The sequence below is a fragment of the Onychostruthus taczanowskii genome, unplaced genomic scaffold, assembly GCF_017590055.1.
Source record: "Onychostruthus taczanowskii isolate IOZ18803 unplaced genomic scaffold, ASM1759005v1 scaffold38, whole genome shotgun sequence".
NCBI lineage: Eukaryota > Metazoa > Chordata > Aves > Passeriformes > Passeridae > Onychostruthus > Onychostruthus taczanowskii.
The window spans coordinates 4836057-4863585 of NW_024501237.1; the positions used below are offsets into that span (position 1 = coordinate 4836057).

At 39.3% G+C, this 27529-nt stretch overlaps 1 protein-coding gene across 1 annotated transcript in view; it reads left to right on the top strand.

Moving 5' to 3' along the window:
- Nucleotides 1–25096, top strand: part of ARHGAP10 (Rho GTPase activating protein 10) — a 137930-nt gene extending 112834 nt beyond the window's left edge. Inside the window, exons 20-23 of the mRNA XM_041412073.1 lie at nucleotides 5023–5185; nucleotides 15435–15566; nucleotides 16498–16589; nucleotides 24185–25096. Of these exons, the coding sequence (XP_041268007.1) occupies nucleotides 5023–5185; nucleotides 15435–15566; nucleotides 16498–16589; nucleotides 24185–24273 (476 nt within the window). The 3' untranslated portion in view covers nucleotides 24274–25096. The remainder of the gene's footprint in view (nucleotides 1–5022; nucleotides 5186–15434; nucleotides 15567–16497; nucleotides 16590–24184) is intronic.
- The last annotated feature ends 2433 nt before the right edge of the window (nucleotides 25097–27529 follow it).

A 27529-nucleotide genomic window follows, 5' to 3' on the forward strand; every position in this document is an offset into this window, starting at 1 on the left:
CACTTTGGGGGTATCTGTTATTATGAGAAAGGGTGACACGAGGCAGGGAAGGGGGGAAGGAGGAAGGATATTTGGGTTAGAAATTGAGGGGTTAGTATTACCAGTTAGACACATCAGTAAATTGTTAGGATCAGCCTAAGATATTTATTATTTTCTAGATGGGGCTGGTCTGAACCATGAACAGCCATACAGGCAGAGCAGAGGGTGTCTATTGCAGAGGCACAGTGAAAGCTCAAAGGCTTGGATGAGTGTTGTGATTAGATCAGTGAAACAAGAAGTTAATTTACATGACAGTTTAAAAGGATCCAAGCAGTCAAAAAATTTAAATAGTATGCAAAGGTGGTGAGAATGTGAAACAAGTTTTTAACTCTCTTGATAGTAAAATTGGATCTTACACCTATTTGCGTAGGATGGGGACATGAATTGTAGAAGCAGCTTGATGGCAACTCTAGAAAGATAGCCAAGCTAAAGGCACTCAGAGCCTTCCCACAAATATGACGAAGGGAAGGTGAAGAGTTGATGGCTGGAATGTTGACAGAAATTTGTGAGATGTCATACAGACTTACTGCTTTTGTACTGAGAACCCTCGTGTCCTTCATCTGTTCAGGCACTCTTTGGCACCCAAAAATGAGTGTAATATGAGAAAAAAAGGAGGGGGATTGACATTTTTAGAAGGAGAAGGTGAAGGCACCAAGAACACCAGACTGTATGATCAAAGAATAATATAAATGAGCTTAAAAGGCAGTTACATCTTGCATGTTTTATAAGGTAAGAGCTTATTAGAATTCAGGTGGTAGGAAAGAAGAGTAGGAAGTTTCTGGAGCTCCTCTTTGAAAGGACCTGTCAGTCCAATGTGGCAGTCAGCTTTTTCATAGGAGTGGGAGACCTGACAATGCTGCTCACTGGAGAACATTGCTGGAGATAAAGAGGAGTGAGAGGAGGAAAAAATACTGGACTATCAATATGACTTCTGAGGTAAAAGGAAACCCATAAAGCTGATTCAGTTCCTGCAATGTCCTTAACATGCACTTAAAGAAACAAAACATGTCAAAACTTAAAAGGCAGGTCTCCAGCAGCTTAGGGTCTTTACTGCTTCTACAAAGCAAACTACAGAAGGGCAACAGGGGTGGAAAAAGAGGAAATAGCTAGAAGTCAATGTATGTCACAAGTTCTGAAGAAGTGTCAAAAAGAACTTACTTATGATAATCAATGTGTAATCAAGCAGAGATGTTCACAGGTAGGTCTGTTGCTAGGTGAATATTTTGAATAACGCAAAGTCACCTAGCTTGTCTGAAGAAAGGTCTCTGGTCATGGGATTGTATAGCTTGGCAATATTAATTTTTAAAACATCTTGTATCTTGCTGAAGAAGTTTGAAGCAACTGGAGAAATGCTGATGAAGTAGCAGTATTTAGAAAGGTAAATACAAATCTTTGACAATATATTTGCACATGGGACAAAGTTAGGAGAATTGCAAATAATGACAGGCAGTAGGAATTGTGGTTGTGTGCTAAGCTGCACCCATTCACACAAAATAAGTGCGGTTGTATTGAGAAACAAAGGTACAGATTTTAGAGGGAAAATGTAGCCCAGAATTATAGAAGGGAACACATTCTTAGAAACAATGACTCTGCTAAGTCTGTTGGTCACAGAGGCCAATCAACTCATCATATTATTAATTTAAATTAATGGCTAAAACAAGTGCCAGCCCTGGATGTACAAATGGGACTATGAGTAGGAGTAAGCGGTGGAATTAATGCTTATTGTCACTCTGATGGAACCACAGCAAAACCCCATAGAATCACATCTGATGTAGCCTCTTCAGAGAGAACACTGGGAAATTGTAACAGCTTTATAAAACAGGTATGTGATTCCAAAGCTGCAAAATCCCTCCCAGTAAGAGATTCGGTGTAAAACTTAAAAAGGAGATCATTTAAATACTGTCACACAGCACAAAAACATGATATGAGGGGTAATATAATAATTAGTAGTGCATATTACATGGGTCATGCCTGAAAATAAAGCCTAACAAACTGAAGGTGCATGCATTGATTGGCAAGACTGTTAATTAGTAACCAATTGATTCTTCATTCCCTTTATCATCTGCTGATGTTTTCGGACAACGACTATTTGGAAGATGTAGTTTTACCCCAGTGTGAGATGGACATTAATCAAAAGCAGATTATTAAGCTGAATGAAGAGATAATGAGGCACGGTTCTATTGCCTCTGCCATGTACAGGAGTTACTATAATTTCTGAAGTTACCAGAACTTTTGGTACTGACATACAGGGTGAGATCTTTGTGCTGTTGGAAACATAGCAATGACCCTATATTTTGAGGATTTAGGTTTGGAGCATATATTGTTTTTAATTGTGAAAATGTGCTAGATGGTCATTAGTCTTCTGTATTTGTAGTTATACAGAATTGGCTCTTCCTGAATAAAAATATTGTTTTACTTTACAAAAGGAGATAACTGAAGGCATCAGAAATGTAAAGTGTCTTTACATGTTTTTAGAGGGTTTTTATGTAATCCCATAGAATTTAGCAGACGTTTTCCTGTTTAAACACCTGATTTGTTTTTAGTGTTCAAAACTCAGTCTTAGTTTTGGGAGTTCAGTGCAGTACAGACTGTGGGAAAACTCCAGCTCAGGAAGGAAGAAGTAAAATTTGAGGAAAGATTTAACACACAGTTTAATTTAAGATAATGTCAAACATAATTGCCTGTATACTACAGTCTCCAGTGTTGACTCTGCTGTGCGTGACTGAAGTGTTCAGTGTTTTGGGTTTTTTTTAAATTCTTCTGTGTGTTCTGGGAAACAATTCAACAGAATATCCTCTGCTTTCTGTAGGGAGGTGCTGTGAGCTGGTCATATTTGTGATATTAAGCACCAGATTAATATTAATTTCAAATGTGTTTTAGTAATGCTAAGTGAATGGTTGAGGTAAATGTGGCCTTCTAATATGGTATATATGGTTTGATAATCTAGACTGTGCTACTACTACTGCTTTGAAAAGAAATTCAGATAGATTAAAAGGACTTAACTCTAGTTCTAAGGAATTTGTGAAGTGAGGTTGCAGTACCACTGTCTGATTTCTCAGATGTTTATCACTGTGACACATATATCTGCAAATGAGATGTAATTAATTAGTTTTTACCTGACTCTCCTGTGATTCTCATGTTATGTAAATGTGAAGCAGCAGCACCATGGCCTTGGTGCAGTGGGGAGGTGCCAGGTGAGCAGGATTGGGCCACAGTGCAAGTGACTCATTTTCCCAAGTAATGTTCTCCTCCTCAGAGCATATCACACTTTGGTACTATGGGCTAATTTAGATCCTTAAATTAGCAGCTGCTTGGGGAGAAGTTTCCAGATGATCACTTTTATCATTTCACTGTTTTCAGTTGTATGTCATTTTACTCTCTAGGGAAGTTGTTCTCTCAGAGCTGCTGGGAGGGGGTGAGGATGAGATGGCTGGGGAAGCAGCTGAGGGCTTTGCTAACTCTGAACTATTGTAGCAGAAGAAATTGAGGCTGTGATAGACTTATGAGAAGGATTTTATCCATCAAGGGTGGCTTTTCATTGTCCATATTTTTTTTGTTGTGGTGTTGCACTTTTCATTAATTAAGAAAAAAAATCCTAAATGAAATCATTGTAACAGTAATGCTTAGCTTAATGGAGTAGAGTTAAGCTCAGTTGTTCCCTGAGAAGTTGCTAATGAATTTAGAAATAGAAAGTAATGTTGTACAGGACTTCATCTTGTATATTACTATATATGGGAGATATAACATGTCAAGACAGCACAATATTCAAACAGCTTTTTTTTTTTTGTTGATTGTAGTATTTTCATGCTGTGTTAGGACATAGTTGTTAATTTTTTTTCCCCAAAAACTTTTGGCCCTAAAAGAGCAGAACTGTTTTAGAAGGATGTTTTACAAGGATGGTGGGGACAGCAGTATCTAATCCACTCTAGTATTTTCTGGTGGTGTTATTTGGCAGGCTTGTGGGTTGTGTTCATGTGTGCTACTGGGAGTAGGATGGATGGAGGAAAGGATACAAGGGAGCCTTGTAAAGGGTGGCTGATCCTTATTACTGTTAAATATTAATATATTGAAAACAGCTTCAGGCACCATTTGAGACTGCTGGCTTATCTGTGCTGGATACTTTAATGCTTGCAAACATCCTCATTTCACACACCTCCTTTAGAATATCTGAAATGTACAGCTGATGTTTAAAAAATAAAGGTTGAAAGGAAAAGGCTATGTGGGTGAAGGTTAGCTTTTCAGTGAAGAATGTGCTGTTTGGATTGATGTGTCAGCATGGTTTGCAGTGATTGCTCTGACACATTGGTAACTTTATCTTATGGTCCTTGGGATAGGAATGCTATTCTTTTAATGCTTTCCTAATCAATCATATCTGAATATGTTGCCTCTCAAGTGATATCCTAAGAGTAGCCTAAGAAAACAAATAAATAGAATACAGTGAGCTCTCTTAAAAGTAACACCATTGGAAAGGAGTAATAAAAGTAACATTTTTGGGTATTTGTGTGTTTGTTAGAGATCTCTTGCTTAGTCTGACCTTTCTAAATGTCATTGTTTCATGTTTGAGAAGACTGCTTATTGTATTTGAGAGCACTCATTTCCTCAAATGTATGTTAAATTATCTTTAGAGACTGTGTTTTTAGAGAGACGTGCAAATGTGCATAGCCTAAACTGTTTTCTTATCAGATGTGTTGCCTTTGTCTAAAAACACTTCCCCAAAATTAGCATTTCATTCACATAAAACACAACCGAAAAGGGACTGGAATATGTTCTACATGAAGAAAGCCTGGTGAGAACAGTGGGGGAAATTGTGCAACGGTACCTTTTGGGGAAATACTGGGAGATTTCTTGTCCTCCAGAATAGCCAGTGGAGATGGAACAGAAAGGTTTCTTCTCTTACATATTTCAGGACATTATCTCCAAGGCAGATTATTTGGCTTTGTGAGATCATTCGTTGACTATCCTGACTTGTTGTCTCTTTCCTAGCTGACAGTCACAGCTCTCCCAGAGAAGACACCCCAACTGGGAGCATGGATTCTCTTTCTTCCCAATCTCCAACAGCTGCATTCTCCAGCAGCCCTCTTGGGCTCTTGGATGGAAATCACCTTATCATGGACAGCGGAGATCTTGCAAGCTGGACAACAAATCTGTAAGTAACTGAATATTAAGTAAGGATGTTTCCACTGGTGTGATTGTGAAAGGCATTTTCCTTTTCAGTTTGGTGAGGAGTATTTTTAGAAATTGCATATAATTGTGTTTGTTTTCTTCTGCTACAAAAAGATGTGTTTATGTGTTGTGGTGGAGCTTAGAGCCTACTTGCATGCTTGTAGGAAAAAAATGTTCTTGTTCTATTGAAATCTAGTTCATTTTCCTGTTACCTGCTATAACATTTTAAATGGTTTTAAACTTTTTTTTTTACTTAAGCAGTGACTATATAAGTTATTCTCTATATGATGTTTTACCCTAGTTTTTTTTTTCAAGAAAACATTAAGGTATACTTAGGTGCCCTACTGCTAAGATTTTGGGCCCAACTTTGGGTTTGGATATACACATTGCAATGATTTTGTGCTCAGATGCTATTGTCTAAGAACATTATTATTTTCAATCTCTTTTTAACAAATTAAATGCCTGGTTTCCAATGGAAGTGCAGTTTGTCATGTTCAGTAGATGCTCTAAGTGTTCAGTTTTTGAGCGTGACTTAAAATTAACAAAAATTGACATAGAAATGTTAGTCCTGACTCTCTAATATGTGCTCAGATTTGATACACAAAAAGCTGACCATAACTTGTTTTTAAATCAGAGTTGAACCTGAATTGAATTCTCTGGTTTGCTATTCATTCAGACTTTAACCACTATCAAGACAAACTTTTCCAGCCTTTTGTGCCAAGACCAGTGGAAGGAGCGGGTCTGGAGAAAAGATCTGTTACAAATATCTTCCATAATGGTATTCTGAGTAGCCAGCTCTGGTGATGAAACAAGTGTAAAATATATGTGTATATTTATGTAACACATGAGAATATACAGATAGCAATAGAATAATTATTAATAATAAACTGCTGACTTGAGTGTTTATTAACTAGAACAGTTTTTTCCTCTTATATGTACTGACAGAATTCCAGATTTATAGGTATTTTCCATAAACATTGTTTCTTCAGTAGAGGCCTAAAATTACTCTTCCCTTGTCCTCTTGTACTATCCTCTAGAAGTGAGTAGAACTAGCAACAAACTGTACTTACCAAAGAGAGGTGCATGTGTGGAAAAGATGCTGTAGCTGGTATAAAACTGGACTGTCAGTGAAAGCTAATTAAGGAACACAGGTTTAGCAGGACAGTGATAATGTCACTTCAGAGAATAAAAGGTTTTAATAAAAAGGTTGGTTTTATCCAGAGGGTTTGGGAACTTCAAGTGTTTGAAGAAACATTGTTTGGTTTTTTTTGTTTGTTTGTTTGTTTTGGTTTGGGTTTGTTTTTTTTTTTTTTTTTTTTTGTTAATTTTAATCAAAAATTATACTGCACTGGTGTTTTGGAAACCTGACTTGATGGCTTGAGGTTTTCTGCTCAGCTGGAAATAGTACTTAGAGTACTCTTTGGAAGGAAAAAAATAAAGGTGCATGGTATGTGCATTTAGATAATTTGTCAAGAGTAGTTTCTGTCTTCCACTCGCCTGTCTGTGAAGCCTGCTTAAGAGCTACCTCTGTAACAAGCCTGGACAGTGACAGAATAGTCTGTGAACGTTACATGCTTTTTTCCTCTGCTTTCTCACCTCAAATTGGCTTCTCTTCCCCTTCTAGTTCAGATGACTCAGAGGGCCCTGCCTTAATAAATAAAACCCAAACCAAAACACAGAGCCGCTCCAGTGTAGTGATGGCAGAATGTAGCTCTGGTAGCTCTCACAGCTCCAGGAAATGTACCACTGGCTGTTGGTTGTAGACTATTCTCATAAGATGAACCAACCCTTAGAGTTAGGTGAAGAACAAACCTTTCTGTTTGTGCAGGATTTCAAAACGTTTTGTATTTTGAGCCAAATTGGGAAAAAAAAAATTCTTAAATCCACAGTATCATCTCTCAAATGGTATTGCAGGTGTTCACTGAGCTACAGCAAATGCCATAGTGAGTCTAGGGGAGATGGAATTATACCAGAGGATCTGGTTTCTCAAGTTCCTGCTGATGTTTCTAACACATGGGTGTTACTTGTCAGAGATCGATCACTCGGAGTTATGCAGTCAACAAGACGATGGTGACTTCTTCGTGGCAGAAGAGTTGCTTGCAGCTTTTTCCAGGGGAGGGATGTTGCATTGTGGGTCAAGATGTGTCAGATGTTCCAAGAGCTGGTTTACACCAGTAGTTTGCTTTGAGCAAGAGTACGTGATGGGAAGCAAGAATACTTTTTGTGGTATTTGTTTTCAAGAAAGAAGAAGCTTGTTTTTTTCCAGAATGATAGCTGTTGTCACCATGATGTTTCCTGGCTGAGATTTTTGTGATGCATGCCCTTTCCTTGTCCCACCTTCCAAAGCAAGAGTTACAGCTTCCGGCATGGTGAGGTGAGCACCAAACGGAAGCAAATACACCCTCACCTCCTGATGGGCTCTAGGAGAGGCTTCATGTCCAGTGTAGTGAAAGAAGCCAAGAGAGCAAGGGCTTTGCCACCAATTTGAAATATCTCACCAAGCCCCGACTGCTCAATTGTCATGTCAGTGTTTAAAGATGTGCTGTGCATACGGTGTAACTTGAAGGTGATGTTTCACATATGTGCCATTCTGAAGCCCCGTTAAGCTGTTGGTTTTCATGTCTGTAAGTGTGTGTGTCTGCCTGATGCTAGATTTTCTCTGAAAGCTCTGTGTGGATCAGGCATATGTCCTGTGTTGTCATGTGCTGCTGTAGGGGTGAGTAGAGATTTGGGTAATGCTTGGCAGGGGTGGTTCTCAGTGGAGACCTAAGTTTGCTGCTTTAAGACTATTATGCACCCTAAACTTTCTTCAACCTTTTTCCTGAAGTTATTTTTAACTTCACACTTCCATCTAGAGCCAAATACTAAAAATAAAATGTTTTATTTTTACATACACTCTGTGGTAGAACATAGGTTGTTTTTTTTTTCCCCCCATCAATCACCAAGTTACACAGTAGTTTTTGTAGACACAGGATTCAAACTCCAAGTAGCCTAGGATGGGTGAATTACCACTTCTGCTTGATGGAGCACTGTTGGAAAATACCTTCTATCCGAGGATACTTTGCACAAGGTGATCTCAAACATAAAATCATAATTACAGTTGTGAGCTGGGTAAAGGATTGCTCTCCACTAGTATGGACATTTTTTCCCTTTAAGGTAGAGCAGCAACAGCAATCTCAGTTTAATGTTAACCACAGCATTTGCATTCTTCCTTTTTTCCTCTCTAAGTTCTGTACGGACTCTCTCCTACACAGTTTCTGGTTTTTCTATTGCATTTGCCCAAAAAGTAAGTAAATCTGCCACATCTTTTCTTCAAGAGGCTTGATATCTTTTTGCTGGAGGATGTGACCCTGATGTTACTTCCAGTGCCTTCCCAATTGGCACTGAAAAATAATGCACCCTAATCACTCAGATTTTTATTCCTGTGGTGAAATTTTTAATAGTTTAAAGCATGTAGTTTCCTAAGAGGAGTTCAGGATTTCAGATACTGAGAGGCTGGATAGCCTTTCTAAGCTAGTCCCCAGGCTGTTTTGATAATAGTGATGGTCTTGGGTTTGTAGATGTGGATTAGAAGGAGTTATGGGCAGCTGTTAAACTGCATTTGAACTGTGGAGCTATAGTCAATCTTCCCTTTTACCTGCAGTTGACAGTGATACAAAGTGTGAATTTCACTCTATTGCACTATGGCTTTGCACATGCAGAAGATAATAGTGATAGCTAAACTGGGTATATACTTTGGTGTCTAATAAATATACCTAAACAAGTAAAGCCAAAGTGTAATGTAAAGTCCTCTTATAGTGAAGGTGGTGGTATTGCCAAAATTTCAGTATCTGATGTGGAATGATGTAATTAAATTAAAAAAGCGTGAGGGAAACTTTTTTTTTTTTTTTTTGCAGCTGTTGTGGTTTGATAATAGAATTTATTTACGGAATCATTTATTGATGATCCTGTCCTATTCAGCCTTTCCAGAGCTCTGGCTGTAATGGCAGCTCATCTCTGATGGATTAGTACAGGTTTCCCTCATTGCAATGACTGATTTATTGAAAGGTGGATTGCAAGTCATGTCCTAAAATACTGTGGGCTGCCTTATGTCTGTTTTCACTTGACCTCAGAATGAACCAAAAAAGCTGAACACTTGGTATTCTCTGGACTTGCTTTGTGTTGTAATTAATCTTTCTGAGGACCTTTTTCTGATAAGGAAAGATTTGTTGCTGTAACTAGCCTCTTGTCATGAGATTTCTTTGTTCTTACAGTACAATGCCCTGTGCCAGGGCTTATCTACAGACCTTACAGACTTACCCCTCACAGTGCTGGGTTTTCAGAATTGGGTCAGTCTTCCCTTTTTTGTTGGAAGTAGCCTACACTTACTGCATGATCACTTCTTCATTCAAATCATGAAAACTAATGCCTTGTGTCTCAGCTGGAGAGTTCATTTTTGGGATCTGAGACTGCAGGGTGTCTGGGTTTCCCAGGGGGCTGGAACATTGTGACTTTTGGTGGTTATTCTGGATGGACTTACGATGCAGGATATGGAATAGCCTTCCTCAAGATGATACTGAGCATCTGTTTACCTTGCTTGTTCTTCGTTCCCTCTCTAAGCCTTTGGGATTTTGCAGTTGGAGGGGATGGAAAGCATTCCTGTCACTCAAACATTTTCAGTAGTGTGGGTGGGTGCAGGGCTTGTTAAAGCAATTACATTTCTGGGCTAAGAATGGTAAGATTCATAGTTTCCAAACTGAATCTCACCTTGGATGCTTCTGTAGCAGCATGCAAGATATACAGTCCTGACAGTTCAAATACCAAAGTGTTCAAAGCCCAGAGGAGAAATGGAAGCACCAATATAAATGGATTTTCAGGAACATGCAAGGGACTAATGGATGATGAAATAATTCAGTTTTTTTTTTTTCATTTCTTATGAATTTTTCTTAATTGGTTTTCCCAACAGTAAAATATTCTGTTACCCAGTTCAATGATATCTAAGTGCTACACTCTGGATCTAGTTTTGGGGTTTTTAATATGCAAAATGGTGACAAGATCTGTGCTGTGCAGCATCCACTGTCTTTTTGACCAGGCTGGGAAGATGTTACTCATTCTTCATGCAATCTCAAGCTGTTCAAATTGCTGGTGAGCAAACTGATGTTAAAAGAGCCATCAGATGGTAAGGGCGGGCAGAGATAGTGGTGTTCTGCACATAACAGAAGCCTCGGAGATAGTTATTAATTTTGTTTGACTGCTGTGTGAATTCCCATCAGCCTTGTTATATCTACATCAGTAGACTGCATGTCTGGTCTCCTTAAAATGGTAATACTTTCTTTTTTGTACTTTCTGGCAGTGGTGTGAATTTGCAGTTTTACATAAATGATAAGTGACTTCTGTTTCACTGTCTTGAAAACTTTTTATAATATCTAATGTCACCATCCTGTTTCATTGAGAGAAGGTTCTCTTGCTGCTGTTGGGTCATTGTGCTTATTCTGCAGTTTGTTTTTGTTTCAGCTGCCACCTCTTCAGTGACTCAGCACTCTGAGAGCCGGTTTAGCGGAGCAGGCACTTCTTTTTGTACCCTTTTGTTATGCAAGCAGAGCAAGAGCCCTCATTTTGCAGCTTCTTTGAGACAGGCATAATATAACTTAGTCATGTGGCTTGTACAAAACAGACCTTGCCATCTCCTTGGCTGCCTGGGAGCTTGACAGCAGCACTGCTGTGTGAGCAGAGGGTAAATGGTGTGTGTGCTCAGGGCAGGAAGGGGTGTGGATGCAATCACTGGGATGAGATAAAGTTTCCTTTTCAAATTTTAAAAAATTGTTATTATTTTTCTTTTCTTTGCATTCCTCCAGGGTAACACAGTCCCCTCTTTTTTTCTTTTTTTTTTTTTTTTTTTCCCTGAAAGGTGAAAAAATAGTGGTGAGCTATAAGCTTATAGTTGTACATATTTCACTTTAGCTTTGTCTGAATTATAATTTAAATATGCTTTAACTTGGGACAGCTGCTGTAGACATTATCTTTGGATTTACCAGGCTGACGTGAAAGATCATTTCACTAATGTGTTAGCTGCTTCACTGAGACTTCACAATCCAAGTTAAAAACCCCTCTATTTCAGTGCTGACTGATGTGCTCTGTATAAATGAGGGTTCAGGAAAGCTGCGTGCATGTCACATACTTGAAATTTTGAGGATGCAGTTTCTTTCCAGGGGGAGCACAGATGGGGAAATTCTGGCCTTCTGTTTGTCTCCAGCTTTGCAGCAGCTATGACAATTTCTAGAATTTTGGCCACATATTTTTCTACTCCCCAGGGCACAGGGGATTTTAACATGCAGGAAGACATGGTTGGTGGTGGTCACTATTGGCTTGCATAAAGAATCAGAAATAGCCAACACCCTTTGATCCACACTGTCATCTTGTAATGAAACCTTTCAAGAATGCTTGCATTGAGTTTGTCAGCCAGACACTGCGATACGACAGCCCTGGCGCTGCCAAACTTGTCTGAAACAAGCCTTTTTTTCTCAGCAGTGTAGATTCTTTTCACAGACTCTCTTCCTTGCTCTCAAGATAAGAGGCTGCTCTTCAGCTGTGTTACCTTAGGAACCAGCCAGATAAACATCCAATAAAATCTTGTTTTCAGAAATTTCTTTCTGAATATCAGTACAAAATCACTAGCTTATTTTCAGTAAAGCCATTCCCCCCTCCTCCCTTTTCCCATCGTTCAGTATGCTAGACAATAGCATTTTTTTCTCAAAGAGAGATGGTTATGTGAGCCTTTTTGGGTTTTTTTCCTAACCACAGGAAATACATTGCCTTCATTTTAGCCTTAGGAGAAAGGATTTCTTCAACATACTTTAAAGTTGAGGTGCTGTGTGATAACATATGCAATACTTTCTAATATATCATTATCTTGATAAACAAGGTGTGCAAATCTTTATAGCAAGGCAGCCTTGCTGTGACAACAGACTTTTCAAGGAAAAACCAACAAAATCTAACCTTTTGTTGCTTACACGCCGCAACATTGGAAATTATTTTTCTTATTGAGTAAAACCTTCTGTTTCAGTAACAAGAATTAAGTGGTTCCTGAGGTAACCAAGTACAATAAATAAAAAAACCCCAAAACCTCACAACCAAATCCATAAATTCTAGAATGTGCTTAATAGTTAGCTATCAACTTTTTTTTTCCCCTTTGTTTCTTTCTTCTTACCATGGTGAAGCTGTTACTATTGAAAAATGTGTTGGGTTTTTTTGTCTCCTGCTGGATGGTAGAGCATGATCTCTTGCTGGGTAACCAGGAGCCTAAAGTGACAGGCAAATTCTGCTGCAGTGCTTTCCCTACAGCTGTAAAGTATTAAGGGAATTCATCAAAAAAAGTGGGGGAGGGAGCAGCCCAGCACTCCACATACCTGTACTTCTGGAGTGTTTTTCCACTACAGCTGTTGGAGTGGCTCACAATTTGTAGAAAACCTGCCAATTTTACCTTCTGTTATGCTTCTATATAATCCTGTCTGGTAAAGGACAGTGTAGTCTTACTTGATGATAGATTATGCTTCTTGTTGAGTCTCTGTAACTTGAGGAATTAACATGCCATGGCATGGAGCTGAACATTTCATCTTCTGTTTCTTTATGCGCACACCTCTTTCTTTGCACCCCCCCCCTCCCCCCTTTCTTTCCTCTCCAAGTCTCAGCAAGAAACCATCTGGTATTTATTCCAAGTATTCTTATGAATGACCAATGCTTCCCTGGGTCAGAGGGTTCCTTTTGTGTTCTGTCTGTTCTGAGCATTGCTTTGAAGTCATTAATGCTGTGTGTGAGGTGCAGGTGGTGTGTGTTGTTGTAGAGCTGATTGAGTAAATTGCAGAGATTAACATGATGCATCTCTCAATGAAATATTTAATAAATGCAAGTTTTAATATTCACTTGTTGAAAATCAAACCACACATCTGAGGTTGCACTACAAAAGGCCACTTGGTAGAATATTCTTGAATTATGAATTGTTTGTATTAGAGACATTTTAATACTCCTTTGACAATATACTTGGAGTGTTATTTTTCTGTTTTCAGTAGTTTTACAGGTTTCAGAAATGAGCCTAACACCAATCCTAATCACAGAATCATGGAATGGCTTAGGTTGGAAGGGACCTTAAAGATCATATCATTCCAACCCCCCTGCCAAGAGATGGATTTGAATTTAATAAATAGCAAGGAAAATATTTTTTCTCTAAGTCTCAGGACTGTTTTAAGTAGAAGAGTTTAGTCTGTGCAAGTAAGATACTTTTTTTTAATTCACTTTTGAAAAACCTTTTTCTTGTGTTCACCTGCTGAGTTAAAATTAATTCTGCATGTTGACATTATGAGTGAGGAATGAAGAAGACATTATTTACTTTCTGGCCAACTTTATAAACTTTACAGTACCACTGAGAATTGTTTTATCCTCAGTATTTAGAGAAAATTATCCAAATGCTGCTTTGGATTTTTTTGGTTTCTCTGAATTAACTAACTTTTAGCTGAAGATTTTCCTTTTATTTGAGGAAATTTTTTCAATTATTAGGCAAAAATGGAAGGAAGGAGACAAGTTGAAGTAAAAGAAAACCCTAAAATTCTATAGGTGCTGTTCTTAAATGTATGTCATTATTGGAAGATGTAAAAAATTGTGCAGTGGAAGATTCCCAGGCAGAAAAGATGACTGGATATCCTCTTCCCAAGGTTAAGCATAAAACATATTTCTAGACAGCATGATCCTGCTCATTATTCAGTTTAATACATATGATTCCTTTCCTTATTTGGTAAATGTGATAATTTTTGAAAGCAGAGCATGTTTTGATAAACCCTTCTGGTTAGGATTCCAGCACATTTAAGTTTCATTTTTACTAGTGGAATTAACTATAGAATGCTGTTTTATAAACCGTGAATTCCAGTTTTTATTCAAATGCCATCTGATACATTTCCAAAGGAAAAGCCATTGTCTTGTAATAAGGAATGTGACATTCACATTATAACGTACTAAATTAAAAAAAAAAAGAAAATAAATTCCTGCTTAACTATATAACTGCTAGAATGACTATGAGATATGAGTTTGTAAAAGTTGAATTTGATTGTAAATCATGCTATGCAAATCAACAAATAATTTCTTCAAGAAATTTCTTCAAGAAAATTCTTCTAGAAATTAAATATCCCAGTGTACAACAAGATAAAAATTAGCTATATGAATTAGGTTTCCTGCTTTCTTTTATTCATCTACAATTATAACTGGGCTGATTCTTGATTTCTCTTTTTGCTTGTGTTCACTCCACCTTGATTAGGTGTGCATTTAGACTCCCACAAAAACCTTCTTGACTGAGTTCCTACATTTTGGTGGTGCTTTTCCGATCAATGCTATCTAAGAGGTTAATCTTGGAGTAGGACAGTCATAAATGCTGTATAGGGAAGTCTCTACTTCTGAGGGAGCGATTGCTGTGTGCAAATGATTTTAATTCTGTTTCTGCTTAGAAACTGCTTGAAGTCCAGCTCTTTGTTCCAAAGACAGGCTGACAGCCAGCTTTTGGACTATTTGTTGTTTTGTCCATGCAATGAAGGAAAGCTTTCCAATGCTGGAACACTTCAGTTCTTTTAAGGTGTAAAATTAGAAATGCTCTTTATGTTGGGGACAACTTTGTGTGTTTGCTAATACAAGTTTCAAATTTTGCCTGCTATTTCTTCTCCTCTTATTGTGGCAACTTTGTGTTCAGCCATTAATTTATATGTATTTGAGCAGTGCAGTGGTGGCAGCAGCCACTGAGACACTGCACAGCTCCATGAAGATCTCAATCCAGAGCCAGCATCGTGATCCCAGTGCTGGAATAGCTGCAGCCTCTTTAGAAATCTTCTCAGTTGTACAGTACTGAGGAGATTTTTAAATAGATTCATCAAAACTTGTAAAGGCGGAGTGGCAGCTCAAATAATAGCCTGCTCTATGCAATTTCACTTTGTCTGTCTTTATTAGATAAGGAATGGGGAATTTTGTCCTTTTATTGCTTATGTCATGCATCTCAGGTAATTCTCCTTAGCTTAGGATGTAGGGCAAGTAGGAAGAAGAATTCCAAGGAGGAGTGCAGAATCATACGGTGGCCATTTCTGCAAAATCAGCTTGACAATATTAATTGGTTTGAATTTGAAAATCTCACAGGTTGTCCAGTGATAAAGATTCAAATATTTTGGTAGGATAAGAAATTTTATTCATGTTGTTAATTCTGCCTTGAATGTATTTCCTCTTAGTCCTGCTCAAAGCCGCCCGTCGATGGTCTCATGGATGAACATTCCATCTGCTAACCCGGCTGCCACAGATGCTGCACTACCCACTTTCTTCTTCCCCAGCCCTGCCACTGGCACTGACAGAGCAGTGGAAAGGTATGGTGTGCACTTCAACTTTTGCTGGCTCTTTATTTGTCTCCTTTTTCTGTATCTTTACAAAAATAGTCTCCTGTGGCATGTGATTGATTATCTCAAAGCAGGAAATGTAACTGTAGGAATTTTAACAGAATAAAATACCTGCCTACTTCATCTTGCTTTTCCTTTGAACACCTTCCTTGGTGGAAGGACACAGTACACTGAGCCAGTGGTCTGTTGGTTAATATAGGAGGGCTGTATTAACAATGGGTGGACAATTCATAGCGTCTCTGTCCTGTGGTGTTTCTCCTAGAGTCTTTTAAAATGCAGATTCTTCACCTTTGCCAGATTTAAGATTCTCATCCTAGACTTTCTTCCTTTATCTGTGGTTTCATTTTTTTCTTTCAGTCTTGTCCACCTTTCCTTCCATCCTGTTTCTTCTTCCTTCCATGTTATTTTCCATGTTTTGAAGTATTTTGAGTTTTTTTTTTTTTTTAAGGTCTTCACCATCTTAGTTTTCCCTTCAAATTTAGTAATATTTGCCTTTCTAATTAAGTAGTTTAAGTAGTAGATATATTCAAAAATTCTTCCCAACACCTGATAAAAAAAATCCTATTTCTTATTACTGGTTGAATTTTTGAAGTATATTATACTTTGCCTGCTATTGAGTTCATTGCTGACTAGCACATGAAAATAATTTAACTGTAGTTGAAAGTCGAGTTTGTCATAAAAATAGTGTGCAGAAAGTTGGGAGTATGATATTCAGAAATGCCAACAGTAAGCTGTGAAGCTTCAGCTTTGGCTGGGTGTATGAATTATAAGCCTGTAATGATGCATGTGAGATTTGTGTTTAAAGCTTTAGTCATCTCCAAATGTGAATGGAGAGAGAATGGTTGAGACAGTGTCTTCATAATAGTAAAAAGTTGCTATAATTCATAATTTCATTTTTCAGTGTTGCCCATCGAAAAGCAAGAGCAGTTTATCCATGTGAAGCAGAACACAGCTCTGAATTGTCATTTCAGATAGGAGCAATATTTGAAGATGGTAAGTACTGCTTGAGTAAATATAAAGCAATGAAAAACAAATTGACAAAACTGCTAAAATGGCTTTGGATAAAAATACAAGCCTGACTGCTATTCTGCCAACATTGCTGATGGCACACAGTTGGTGATGGAGATATTTTCTGGTATGAAGAAGCTACTTAACATATCCTTAGCCCTGTGAGGCAGTGCATTTGATTTTTGGAAGAATAGACTCTTCCAACTGGTATAATTTTTCAGCATCAATTAGATGTGTTGTAGTGCCAAAAAAATAAGGTTACTCAGTAACAGAAGAGAACACCTTCACCTATGAAACTGAATTTTTTTAAAATGTGAACTCTTGTTGTATAATAACACAGGGGTTTTCCTTTAAAAAAAAATCTGTTTCAGGATTTTGAAGCAAACAAAGTGCCCGGTAAATCAGGTGAACAACAGAGGAAAAAAATAGTGTTTTTACTGATTTAGATCAAGGTCTGCATTAGTGTGTGCATGTACTGGTAGAAAATGGAATATTCAACGAGGATTGGAATGAAGGCCTGTGATTACTGATTTCTATGGATCCAAATATAGCATTACATGCGAGCATCCCAAACGTGATTCCTGTGCTCAATACTCTGTTCTCAGTGAGCTTCCATGGATCTACCCTTCAGCAAATGCACAGGGACTTCAAACTGATAGGAAAGATTTCAGTTTTTAAACCTTATGCCAATGACTACTGTAATACAAATTCTGAAGATGCAGAATGGGAAGCTCAGCAATTTTTTTTTTTTTTAATGCTATGTATAATAGGATATTCCTGTCCTCTGTTTCCTCCCAAACAAGTAAACAGCAAGCCTGGTCCAGACTTCAGTTCTGCTTTTTATTTTTTTTCAACATAAAGTGGTCTGGGGTCCCCACTAGGTTATTCCCTACTAGCACCCACTTTACAAAATCATTCTTGATGTTTCCTATTAGAGCTGCCTTGCAGGCAAATCATGTCTGAATCAAGTTAGGTGGAAACCTTTCAAAGATGAATTAGGTGAGTGATTGCTCTTTTAAAAGTCCTTAACACCACTTATTTTAATTTAAGTTTTTTAAAACATGACTGATAGGGCTCTTCAGCAGACATCAAATTGTGTACAGGAAAGAAAATCTAGTGCGTGGTGGAAAAGATTTGACATCTGGGAGAGGCATTTCTGCTGTAGAACAGCAAGGGTTGTGTCATCTTGGGGTGGAAGTCTTTCCGGAAGTAGTTCTTTGTGTGTCATGTTTTTGTGTGAGAGAAATGTTAAGATTCTCTCCTTGCAGGAGAACTCAGGAAGTGGTGACAAAGGCCCCATGATTTGGTGCATTGCAGCCTCAGTTGAGTTTTTCAACTGGAGAGTTGGATTGCCCCAAAACAAGTATGGAATTTGACTCTGGTATCTGTGGAGAAGTGTTTCAACTGTACCTTTTTCCATGTCATCAGACAAATAAGGTCCAAAGCCTGGGAAAAAGGTTGCATGGATTGCATTTGGAAAACCCAATTGCAGATTTACGATGGCAAAGCTCACATTTCCTTAAACACATTAGTTTCCATTTGTTCTACTGTATCCTGGTTATTTCACAGGTGTTGTCCTTGCCCTGCAGGGCTCTCACCCTCAGGTAGGCTATGGATTGGCAGAAAAAATGGAGAGAGCATGCAAGTAATAAGGCAGTAACTGTATGTAATGGTAATTTCATAACTTTTCCCAGTATGTTATGTCAGGGATGGCTCTTTCAAGCCACGAGCAGACCTGTCTCCACATTTGAAACCTCTGAAATTACTTGACATTGGCCTTTTCTTTCTGTATCAGGCACCCCTGTGTCTGTGCTGAAATCAGATTGCAGTGAATCAATTTAGGTTCTTTAGTTACTCAATTTAAATTCCCATATGCCCTAATAAAGCCCCCAAATGAAGAATTAACGTAATAATACATCAATTCTGCAGCTCTACCAATAACCTTAACTATCAAAGTGACAACGCATCAATCAAGTTGACATACAGCTAGTATCAACCATTAAAGTAACTGTTCAATTAATGTCTACTAAAAAGTGCTGCTTCCATTAGTGGAGGTTTTATCCGTCTCTCCTTTCTCCACCCGGCCTGTCTCACTTTCTAATACTGTCTCTTTTTCCCCCCTTTTTCTTTCCTCTCTTTTCTGCTTTTTTTTCCTTTTTCCTGTTTCCTTCCCCATTCCTGGTTTGTCTCTCTTGGTCCATAGATGTTGATTGCAGCGGTTCTCGCTCACCTGTCATTACTCTGGATGAATCTTTCTGGCTGCTGCAGCCTCAGACAGGATAATGGCATTTAGGGAAGTAGTCTTGCACCTGTCAAAGCTACTAAATGTAATATTGGTGCAAGAAGGTGAGTTTAACCTTTGCTCCCATCTCCATTTCCTATTTCTAAGCAGGAGAAAAACATCTGTCTCATATTAGCAAAGGTTAGATTTGCTAATATTATAAGTTAAGCTTTGCATCGCCTGATAGGAGTCTGTATAGAACCCTAGCATTTTCATATTCAGGTGTTTTCAGTACTGCATGTACATTGTGCTTCCCCAAATCCCACAGTCTTTCCATTAAAGTGCCATAGAATATAAATGCTAAGGCACCATCTGGTAAGTTAAGAAGAAAAGGCAAAGTTTTCTATTTAATTGAATTGTGTAGGAAAATGAATAACGTAATCTGAACAATATCCACTAGATTTTTTGTTTAATAAATCTTCAATTCAGTTCGCCTTAGGCTGTGCCAATATTTTTATTTCCCAGTTGTTACAGGCTATATTATTGACAGCACATAACAATATAATTCAAGTGGTTGGAAGCAAAGCTTGAAGAGTTTGCAGCTGGATAAGGGCACATAAGGGAAGAAGCAGAGTAGGATCTGAGACTGAGAGACATATGCTGGCTGTGCATGTCTGTTGTTGTTGAGGCAGATATTCCCAATAATCAGGGAAAGAATAATCAGTCTGCCTGGCACTGGAATTATGCCAGTCTTGGAGCTGAGTGTTATTAAATTTCTGGTTCTTGAAAGAGACTGCTTAAAAATGAGTAAATGGGAATTTCACTCGGGGGAAGTGTTTCAGATAGGTTAAATGGTGTTTACACAATAAAAATTCCTTGGCAAAACTGCTAGCAGGAAGGCTTCCTGAAAACTTGTCAAGATAGCTCTTATCAAGGCTTTTTACAATTTTTAAAATCCGACTTTAGGGGAGAGAAAACATGAGGGAAACTGAGAGTTTGTTTTGTTCCTAAGGAAAAGTGGGGCACCCATCATCCCACCAAGTATAAAAGGAACACAAAAAGCCACATTCACCCAGCCCTTGTCATCCCCATCTCTCTCTCCCACTGTAACAAAGTGCCAGCCTTAGTTAATGTTCCTGGTTTTGACTCCAAGGCACTCTCTGCCCTCAGATTCACGCTGTGCCTTCTGGACTGTCTTTATGGTCCTGACCAATCCAGGATTTGCATCAAAGAGAAGTGGTACTCCCAAAATACTGTATTGCACTGTATGTGCAAATGGTTCTTTTGCTGGGGTAAAAATGGAGATAGAGCTACTTCTTGATGCACCTTTCATCTGTATAGTTCAGAGCACTTGGAAACATTCATGGGGAGAAGATGCCCTGACTCCTAGTCCTGTGTTCTGTCCACAAGACAATTCTGCTTCTCACAGCATAATTAAGGGAAACAGCAAGTTTTAAAATTTCAAACTCCAGGCTAACCCTAAGCAGCATAAATATTTCTGCAATCAACTCAACCCACAGAGATTGTTTCAAAAACCCAAAGAGCTTTCTAAACACAGAGGGCTTGCAAGCACATTTGGTTGCTTTAATTGAATTTCCTGATGAAAAATTAGCCAGCATCATCGAGTTCTATGGAAGTGAGTTCTAGTGCTGTAGTGGTTTTAGCAGTGAGATTTCTGTTGCTCTCAGTAATCCTCATTTATGTTGCTTTTTGAGGTTTTTTCTCTGATTGTCAGTCCATGAGAAAGGGAGGCCCTCTTCTGCCAGACACCATGCAGGTTAGATTTGCTCCCAAAACAGCCAGTTTCCACAAAGACGTGGAAATCTGTGTGAATCAGTGTCTGATTCAGTCTTGCTGAAGTTAGTGGCACCCAGCCAATGAACTAATGTTGCTGAGGAAGTAAGTCCTGCTCTCGTTGTGGTTGAGATCTGTGAAACTTCGGAGCTGCCAGAGCAGAGCAAAGTCTGCTTATGGCATTGGGTCTCTGGGAAGAGCTGCTTGCGAATTTTATGTATTTGCAGTTAGAAAAAAATAGCACTGGCAATATCAAAGCTATTTCCTTTGAAGAATACAGAAAAGTGAGAGGCAATGATGCAAATGCCATGTTGACCTAATGGTGCTTCTTGATTAGAAGAAATCAGATCTCACTGCAAGTTCCAAGTCTGTAGATTTTGTTGGCCCATTTGGGCTGGGGTGATTGTTCCATGGCACTTGCTGTTGTACTGAGGCTCAGACATCGTCCTTCCCTGCACCTTCCCTCCATGAGTGAGACTGCTAAAAAGGCCTTGCAGCAGGTACTGAGGAAGTCACTGTGCCCCTCTGAGCTCTCAACTTGGCTGCTATTTGCACTGTCCTAAGAGGCAGTGGCTTTTAGTGGTGGTTCTGTGCTTGGTCTTGTTGTGCAGTCTTGCTACACACTCGTTATGTCTTGCTGAAAGTATTTACTGTTTAGTTCTCTGCTCTGTATCTTTTATTCTATGAGTATTTTCCCCTCCTGTCCCGTGTCAACACGAGCCTTAATCCTGTGGGATGATTGCTCTAGTAATGAGTTGTAGTTTTAAGGCCAAGTGTGTAGTTACTACATCAGGGTGTTTTTAAATGAGACAGGCCTGAGAAAGTGCTAAGAACTGTAATTGTTGACTGAGAAGAAATGACAGAAAGGGGACACTACAGATGTCTTCTCTTGAGCAGGGTATTTTTTCAGAAATAGGCTGTGTCCTGGGTTTAAGAGGAGCTGTGGATGAGAGAGGAATGGGGTTTGTGTGGTTAAGTGGCTTTGATTTTAAAGGAATGCATGCTGTTGTACGCCGTACTTCAGAAATGGATTAGCAAAGTAAATAGGATCACTGGAGCTGTAAGCAGCTTTACTGTTGGATGGCACCTTCATTTATATCTTCTACCTACAGAAGCAGTCAGATGTACACAAGTATCTTACCCCTTCTTGCACAAGGTGATTGGAGTGGGGGGAGAAACCTTCCCTGCTGTGACAGTCATCCATAGCTGCTGAACATTAAGAATTACTTTTTGCTGTGTTACTTTTTTTTATTACTTTTTATTACTAAAAAAATTACTTAAAAAAACCCAAAAAAAACCAAAAAAAAAAACCCCTCAAAGATCTCTAGAAATGGTGGCCTTAGGTGTAATTGAGTGATAATTCCTTCTTCAGTCTTCCTAGAGTCTTAAAGAACTGTCTGCCAACAAGTGAGGCCCTGAGCTGTGTAATGTACATGGGCAATATTTAATTTCCTAAGCCCAGATTTCAGTTGTACCAGCCAGGTCTCATCTTCTGGGGTGAACATGGTGTTTACCACTCAAACCCAACTGCTGGGCCATGAATGTGCTGTAGTGTGCAGAGTTCACCATTATCTTATCAAACTTGCTTGGAAGTATTTATTTGGAAGTTTGCCGTTGTGTTGAGTGATGTGATTCAGCACAGTTTGAGCGTTTCCTCCTCCACGTAAATTTTAGGTAAATTTTAATTTCAGTGTGATACCCTCAGATGAGGGCTCCCCTCAGTTTGAGCAGGCCTTGGATTTATAAACACTCGCATGCCAGTGGTATTTACCCTCTTTCTAATGGAAATTAAGGTTAAGCTCCAGAGGACAGGTAGAAATTTCCTACTTCTAGGTTTTCTAGTTGCTTTTCTTCCTAATCTGTCTTTTTTTTTTTTTTTTTTTTGGAGTTTGTTTCCTGCAATGCAGATGTGCTCTGTAGGTATGGGAGACCTCGGGGAGGGGTTTGTCTGGCTGCTGGTGCATTTGCTGGAAATGCAGAATTACAGCTTCTGGAGGGAGGTTTGTGCTGGTGTCAGCCATGCAGTTTCAAATGCATGTGTACTCTGTAATTGTGGAATAGAAAGGACAAAGGGAGAGGAGGGCCTGCTAATTACTAATAGTAATGTAAGTTACTGTGTGAGCACAGATCCTGAAAGGTAATTGTCTATGCATGTTTTTCCTTTGGAATCTTTTTGTTGAACACATTTATTACAAAGATAAGCCCAGCACTTCGTGCTGAATCTAAACTATCAGCATCATTTGAAAGCAGTTTTGTTTTCTGGGTTCTTTGGAGTTATAGCTGTTGTTTAAAGTGTGGTTTCTGAGCACAGCTGTCTAACAATAGTAGGGCACAAGGAAAAAAACAGGGAAAGTATGATTTTAAGTCCTCAAATTAAGAGCCTTACAATGCTTTTGGAAGTGAGACTTAACATGTTGCTCTCTCTCAACTGTTATTTCCCTGATATGTAGAAGGCTCCAAATATCACGTTTCCCAATGTGTTAATGTGTTTTAAATAAAGCACTGACATGGCTGGCAGCACGTTTCAGCATTTGTCTGATGTCTTCCCTAAATACTGTCTGTCTCAGAAGCACTGTGAGGATAAATTAGTATGGGAGAGAGTGCTGTAGGTTGCTAAAAAGTGTGGGATTTTACAGTTACATAGGTAAATAGGTATCTGTATTGTGTCCTTAAAAGACACCTCAGAGGGGAATTTGAGGCCTTTTTAGTCTGTTTTCCAAAGAAAGGAGGCTTATGCTTCTTTTTTAACTTCCTGTCAAATGTGGTCAACATATATATTCAGGAAGTCAGATTTCATTAGTTCTCTTGCTCACAGAGTAACTTCTGGGGCTTTGAGAGTCCAAGCTGAAATAGTTCTTATTTTATATTCATGGATACTTTTGCATAAACTTTGAGATTCGTAGTGGTAAACTTAGGATGGCACAAGGAGCTTGCAAGCCTTTGCTTTGTGTTTGGTGAATTGCACTATGTATTTGAATTTCAGAGAGAGGATTTAATCAGAAGAATGATTTAGATTTTGTCTCCTGGTCACTTCTAATAGCAGCTCTATTCTGAAGAGATGATACTTGGAGTGACATCTGGCTCATTTCTCTTTCCCCTATAATCCTTTCTGTGTTTACTTTTCATGCCAAGTAAGGTCCTATGCTGCGCTTCTGTGGTTCTGAGCTTCTAGATTCCTCACTTCTTCTCAAGACAGGTTTTTGCTCTTGTTTTGCCCCACCTACTGAAAGTGTTTTCCACTGTTTGGTAAGAATTCTGACTTTTCCCCTAAGGCACAAATTTTTCTATTTTATAAATCTGTCCTAAGCTCCATTAACCATTTCCTTAATGAAGTCTCCTGCACCTAAAAGCTATTTCACCATGTAGGCTTTGCAGAAGTATATTATGAAGTATTTAAGTCAAATTAATAATCCTCTTTATCTTTCCTAGCCAGATTCTTAAACTGATGATTGCAGATGAAGGGAAGTTTTTATGGATGCTTTGCCTGGTGTCAGGGAACTAAAGCTGAAAAGTACTAATTCAAACATAAAAAGATGCAGTAATTTTCTCTCCTTTTCTTTTGCAGTGCAATTTTCCAGAGAGCCAGGATGGCTAGAAGGCACGTTAAATGGCAAGAGAGGACTTATTCCACAAAATTATGTTCAGTTTTTATAGCTTTGTGCATTGAACGCCAAGAAGGTGTACATGGTATCCATGGATTTTTGTTCTAGTCACTTGTCTCTACTTTTGTGACTGCTTTTAATCAGTGAAGAGCTGGACTATGGATTGAAGACATTAATCTGTATAAAGACATTAAGTGTTGCCAAATATGAATTAGAAAAAAATGATTCTTTGAGGGTTGGAATGGGTGGAGGGGCAAGAAAGAGGGATAGGGTAATTTTTTAATAGGGTGCTTGTTTTTTCAGTTGTAAAGAGCAGTAGTAGTATGTTTGTTTGCAAGATAAATAGCTTTTGAAGTCAAGTATTTGGTTGATCTGTGACTCAGCTTAGTGTCCTGCAGATTATGCTTTGACAGCCACTATTTTTAACAGAATGTGAGGGTGCTGAGGCCCTGGTACAAGTTGCCCAGAACAGCTGTGGATGCCCCATCCCTGGAAGTGTTCAAGGACAGGTTGGATGAGACTCTGAGTTACCTGGTCTAGTGGAAGGTATCCCTGCCCATGGCAGGGGATTGGAACTCAATGGTCTTTAAGGTCCCTCCCTACCCAATCCATTCTATGATTCTATGATCATTTTAGGTTTGGAAGATACTGATGGATTAAAAAAAGTTATCATGCTGACAATTACATTATATTTCAGAGTGGAATAGCCAGTGCAGAACAGACATCAGTAAGTAAAAATAATAGTTATCAAGACATGACATTTTTCAAATGTCTTCAAAGAGCACATTCGTTTATGTTGCGTGTATGATTTCATTTATTTTATAAAGATAAGACACGTGAACTTTTATTACAGGCTCCTATATGTCATGGTTCCTTTGCTACTCAAAAATATCACTGTAAATGAAATAAAATGTTATTTGTTATTTGACTTGTCATTCCTATGTTGCAGAGTATTTTGCTCTGGTTCTGGAAGTTGTGGCATGAAATAATTATTGGCAGCTCTGTGCAGTCAGCCTCAAGCAGGCTCCAGAAGGGATGGGGAGCTTTTCTCACACAAAATAGGCAACTTTGGAAGTTCAAGCCAAAAGGGAAAAGAGAATCTCTGGCTATGATGCTTTTGCATCCTGGACAATTCCAGCATTTTATCTGTTGTCTGTTTTAGCTGCTTGTTCACCTTGCCTGTCTTCCTTCCCTCTAATTGTCAACTGCAAGGTCTTATTGATGCCTCAAAACTAGGAGAACTTCAAAAAAGTTGCATGCAGTTTGTCACTAATTTTCTATTTTTCACTCCTTCAAGTAAGACAATGGAGAGGATGCAGGAAAGTGTGACAGGATGGCATGCTAATACAGGCTCACTTATTTGTTAAACTGGACTCCGTGGATTTTGAGCCATTTACTGCAGCTCTACTTAGCTTGCAAGTTTTCCTAACAAATGAGATTAGTAAACTAGTTAATGGTTAATGCTGCCTTGGGGTTGGGATGGCTTCTTTCCCTGAGGATTTAACTCCATGCCATTAATTTGTTCCTTTGCCTGGACTGCACAGACCACTGGAGTATGCACAAATCATTTCCAGATGGAGCAATGGTGGGCCAAGCCAGTACAGCTCTCCAGCACTGACCCTCATTGCTTGGAGGAGTTTCATTTGGAGAATTCTCCTGGTATTGGAGCAATGACTCCCTGCTCCAAAGCTTTTAGGCAGTTCTTGTCTTGGCTAAGTGACCCAAGCACAGCATGGAAAATGACTTCTGACTGATTTGCTTCTTGGTTCAGTGTTAAGGAAATAGCTGCACCACTACTTGCAGCAACAGCCTGCAGGTTTCTTTGCTCAGATCTGTTCACATGGCAAAGCTCTGTTCTGGCTGGGTCTCCTGCTGCCTGGGCCCACAGCTTTATCTACTCATCTGTGGCCTTAAAGATTCATTCTGGAGGCAGCATGGTATTTGTGTGCCAAACTCAGTTTTCATGGCTACCACTTGGTAGAAAATGTTGAAAGGAGAGGGAGAATATAAATCTTTGGTGTTAGCCTTGCAGGTGTGGCAGCTAGGTATGCTGGCTTGTCAGATGGTGAAGCTCTGATAACTTGGAGCTTTCAAGCTCTGGAAGTTGCTTCCATTTGTTTTGGTGTTGCTTTAAACCTGCAGTGCATGTTTGGTCTTGTTCTGGCTGCTGTCCTCCACAATTCTCAATGTGCTGCTCAGCTTTAGCTCTGTGTGGTTGGGCTCTTTTTCCTTGTAACTGAGTTGTTTAAAAAGGCAGATATAAAGAGAAGGAATAATAGTTTTAGTGTCTCTTCCATCCACTCCTGTGAGCCTGTTTTACCTTTAGGTGAGATGTTTTGAGACTCCTGTTACTCCTGAAGCTATGCAGAACCCAAACAAGAAGAAAACTTTCGAACTGAGAAGCAATACACTGAACAGAGGTAACACTAATCCAGACTTTCTCACGTCCTAGCCGTTGTCTGAAGGCAGTGGTGTGAGCTGAGCCAGATCAGATCTGGCTTTCAGGCTAACCACACTGCCTCTGAGGAATTCAGTTGTGGGAACTGCTACCCACCAGATGGGTTTCCACATCAGCCCAGTTACACCAGTGCCAAGTACAGACTTGCACAGCCCAGTAGCCACAGCACAGCTCGTTCTTCATCCTCGCTGCTGCGCAGAGCTGTGAACGATGCCCTCGGTACTGACTGCTTGGAAGTGGAGATTAAAAGATGCTAAAATTAAAAGAAAGTAAGTACAGAGGAAGTCAGGCTTATGAGATTGCTCGCTTTCCTGAAGGTGACCTTTAGGGCATGCCTCTTGTCTGGCAGCCATCTACCATGGCTTGGTAGATTTTGGAGGAGTGCAGTAATGTGCTGTTGAGACAGGAAGGAGGTCAAGGAGTCCATTCTGGAGAAAGCTGGTTGCAGGATCCTTCTCTTGGCCTGGCAGCAGGAGTGCTCATTCTCCATGGGCATGGCCTCTGTCCTCTTTCATGGAACTGCCCTCCTGTCACAGCTGGGGGCACAGAGGAGTTAATCCTTGCTTTGGTTCCCTTCCCTTGCTCTGTGCTGGTTACTGTGGGCAGGGCCACAGACTTGTCAGTTTTCAAAAGCTGAGGCTGCTGGTAGTGAATGCATGGCATGGGCTCAAAATTAGAGTGTGAATTAGGAAAAAAAAAAAACCAAAAAAAGCTTTTTGTGCAAAATGGCGTTGGGCTTGCCATCACTGTGGGGCCAGAGATTGAATCCCTCAGCCTGGGGATTAAGGTTGGATGTGTTTGCTGAATAATTAATGGCCAAGCTGAGACTCCTGCCTAGCTGGGCTCAGCA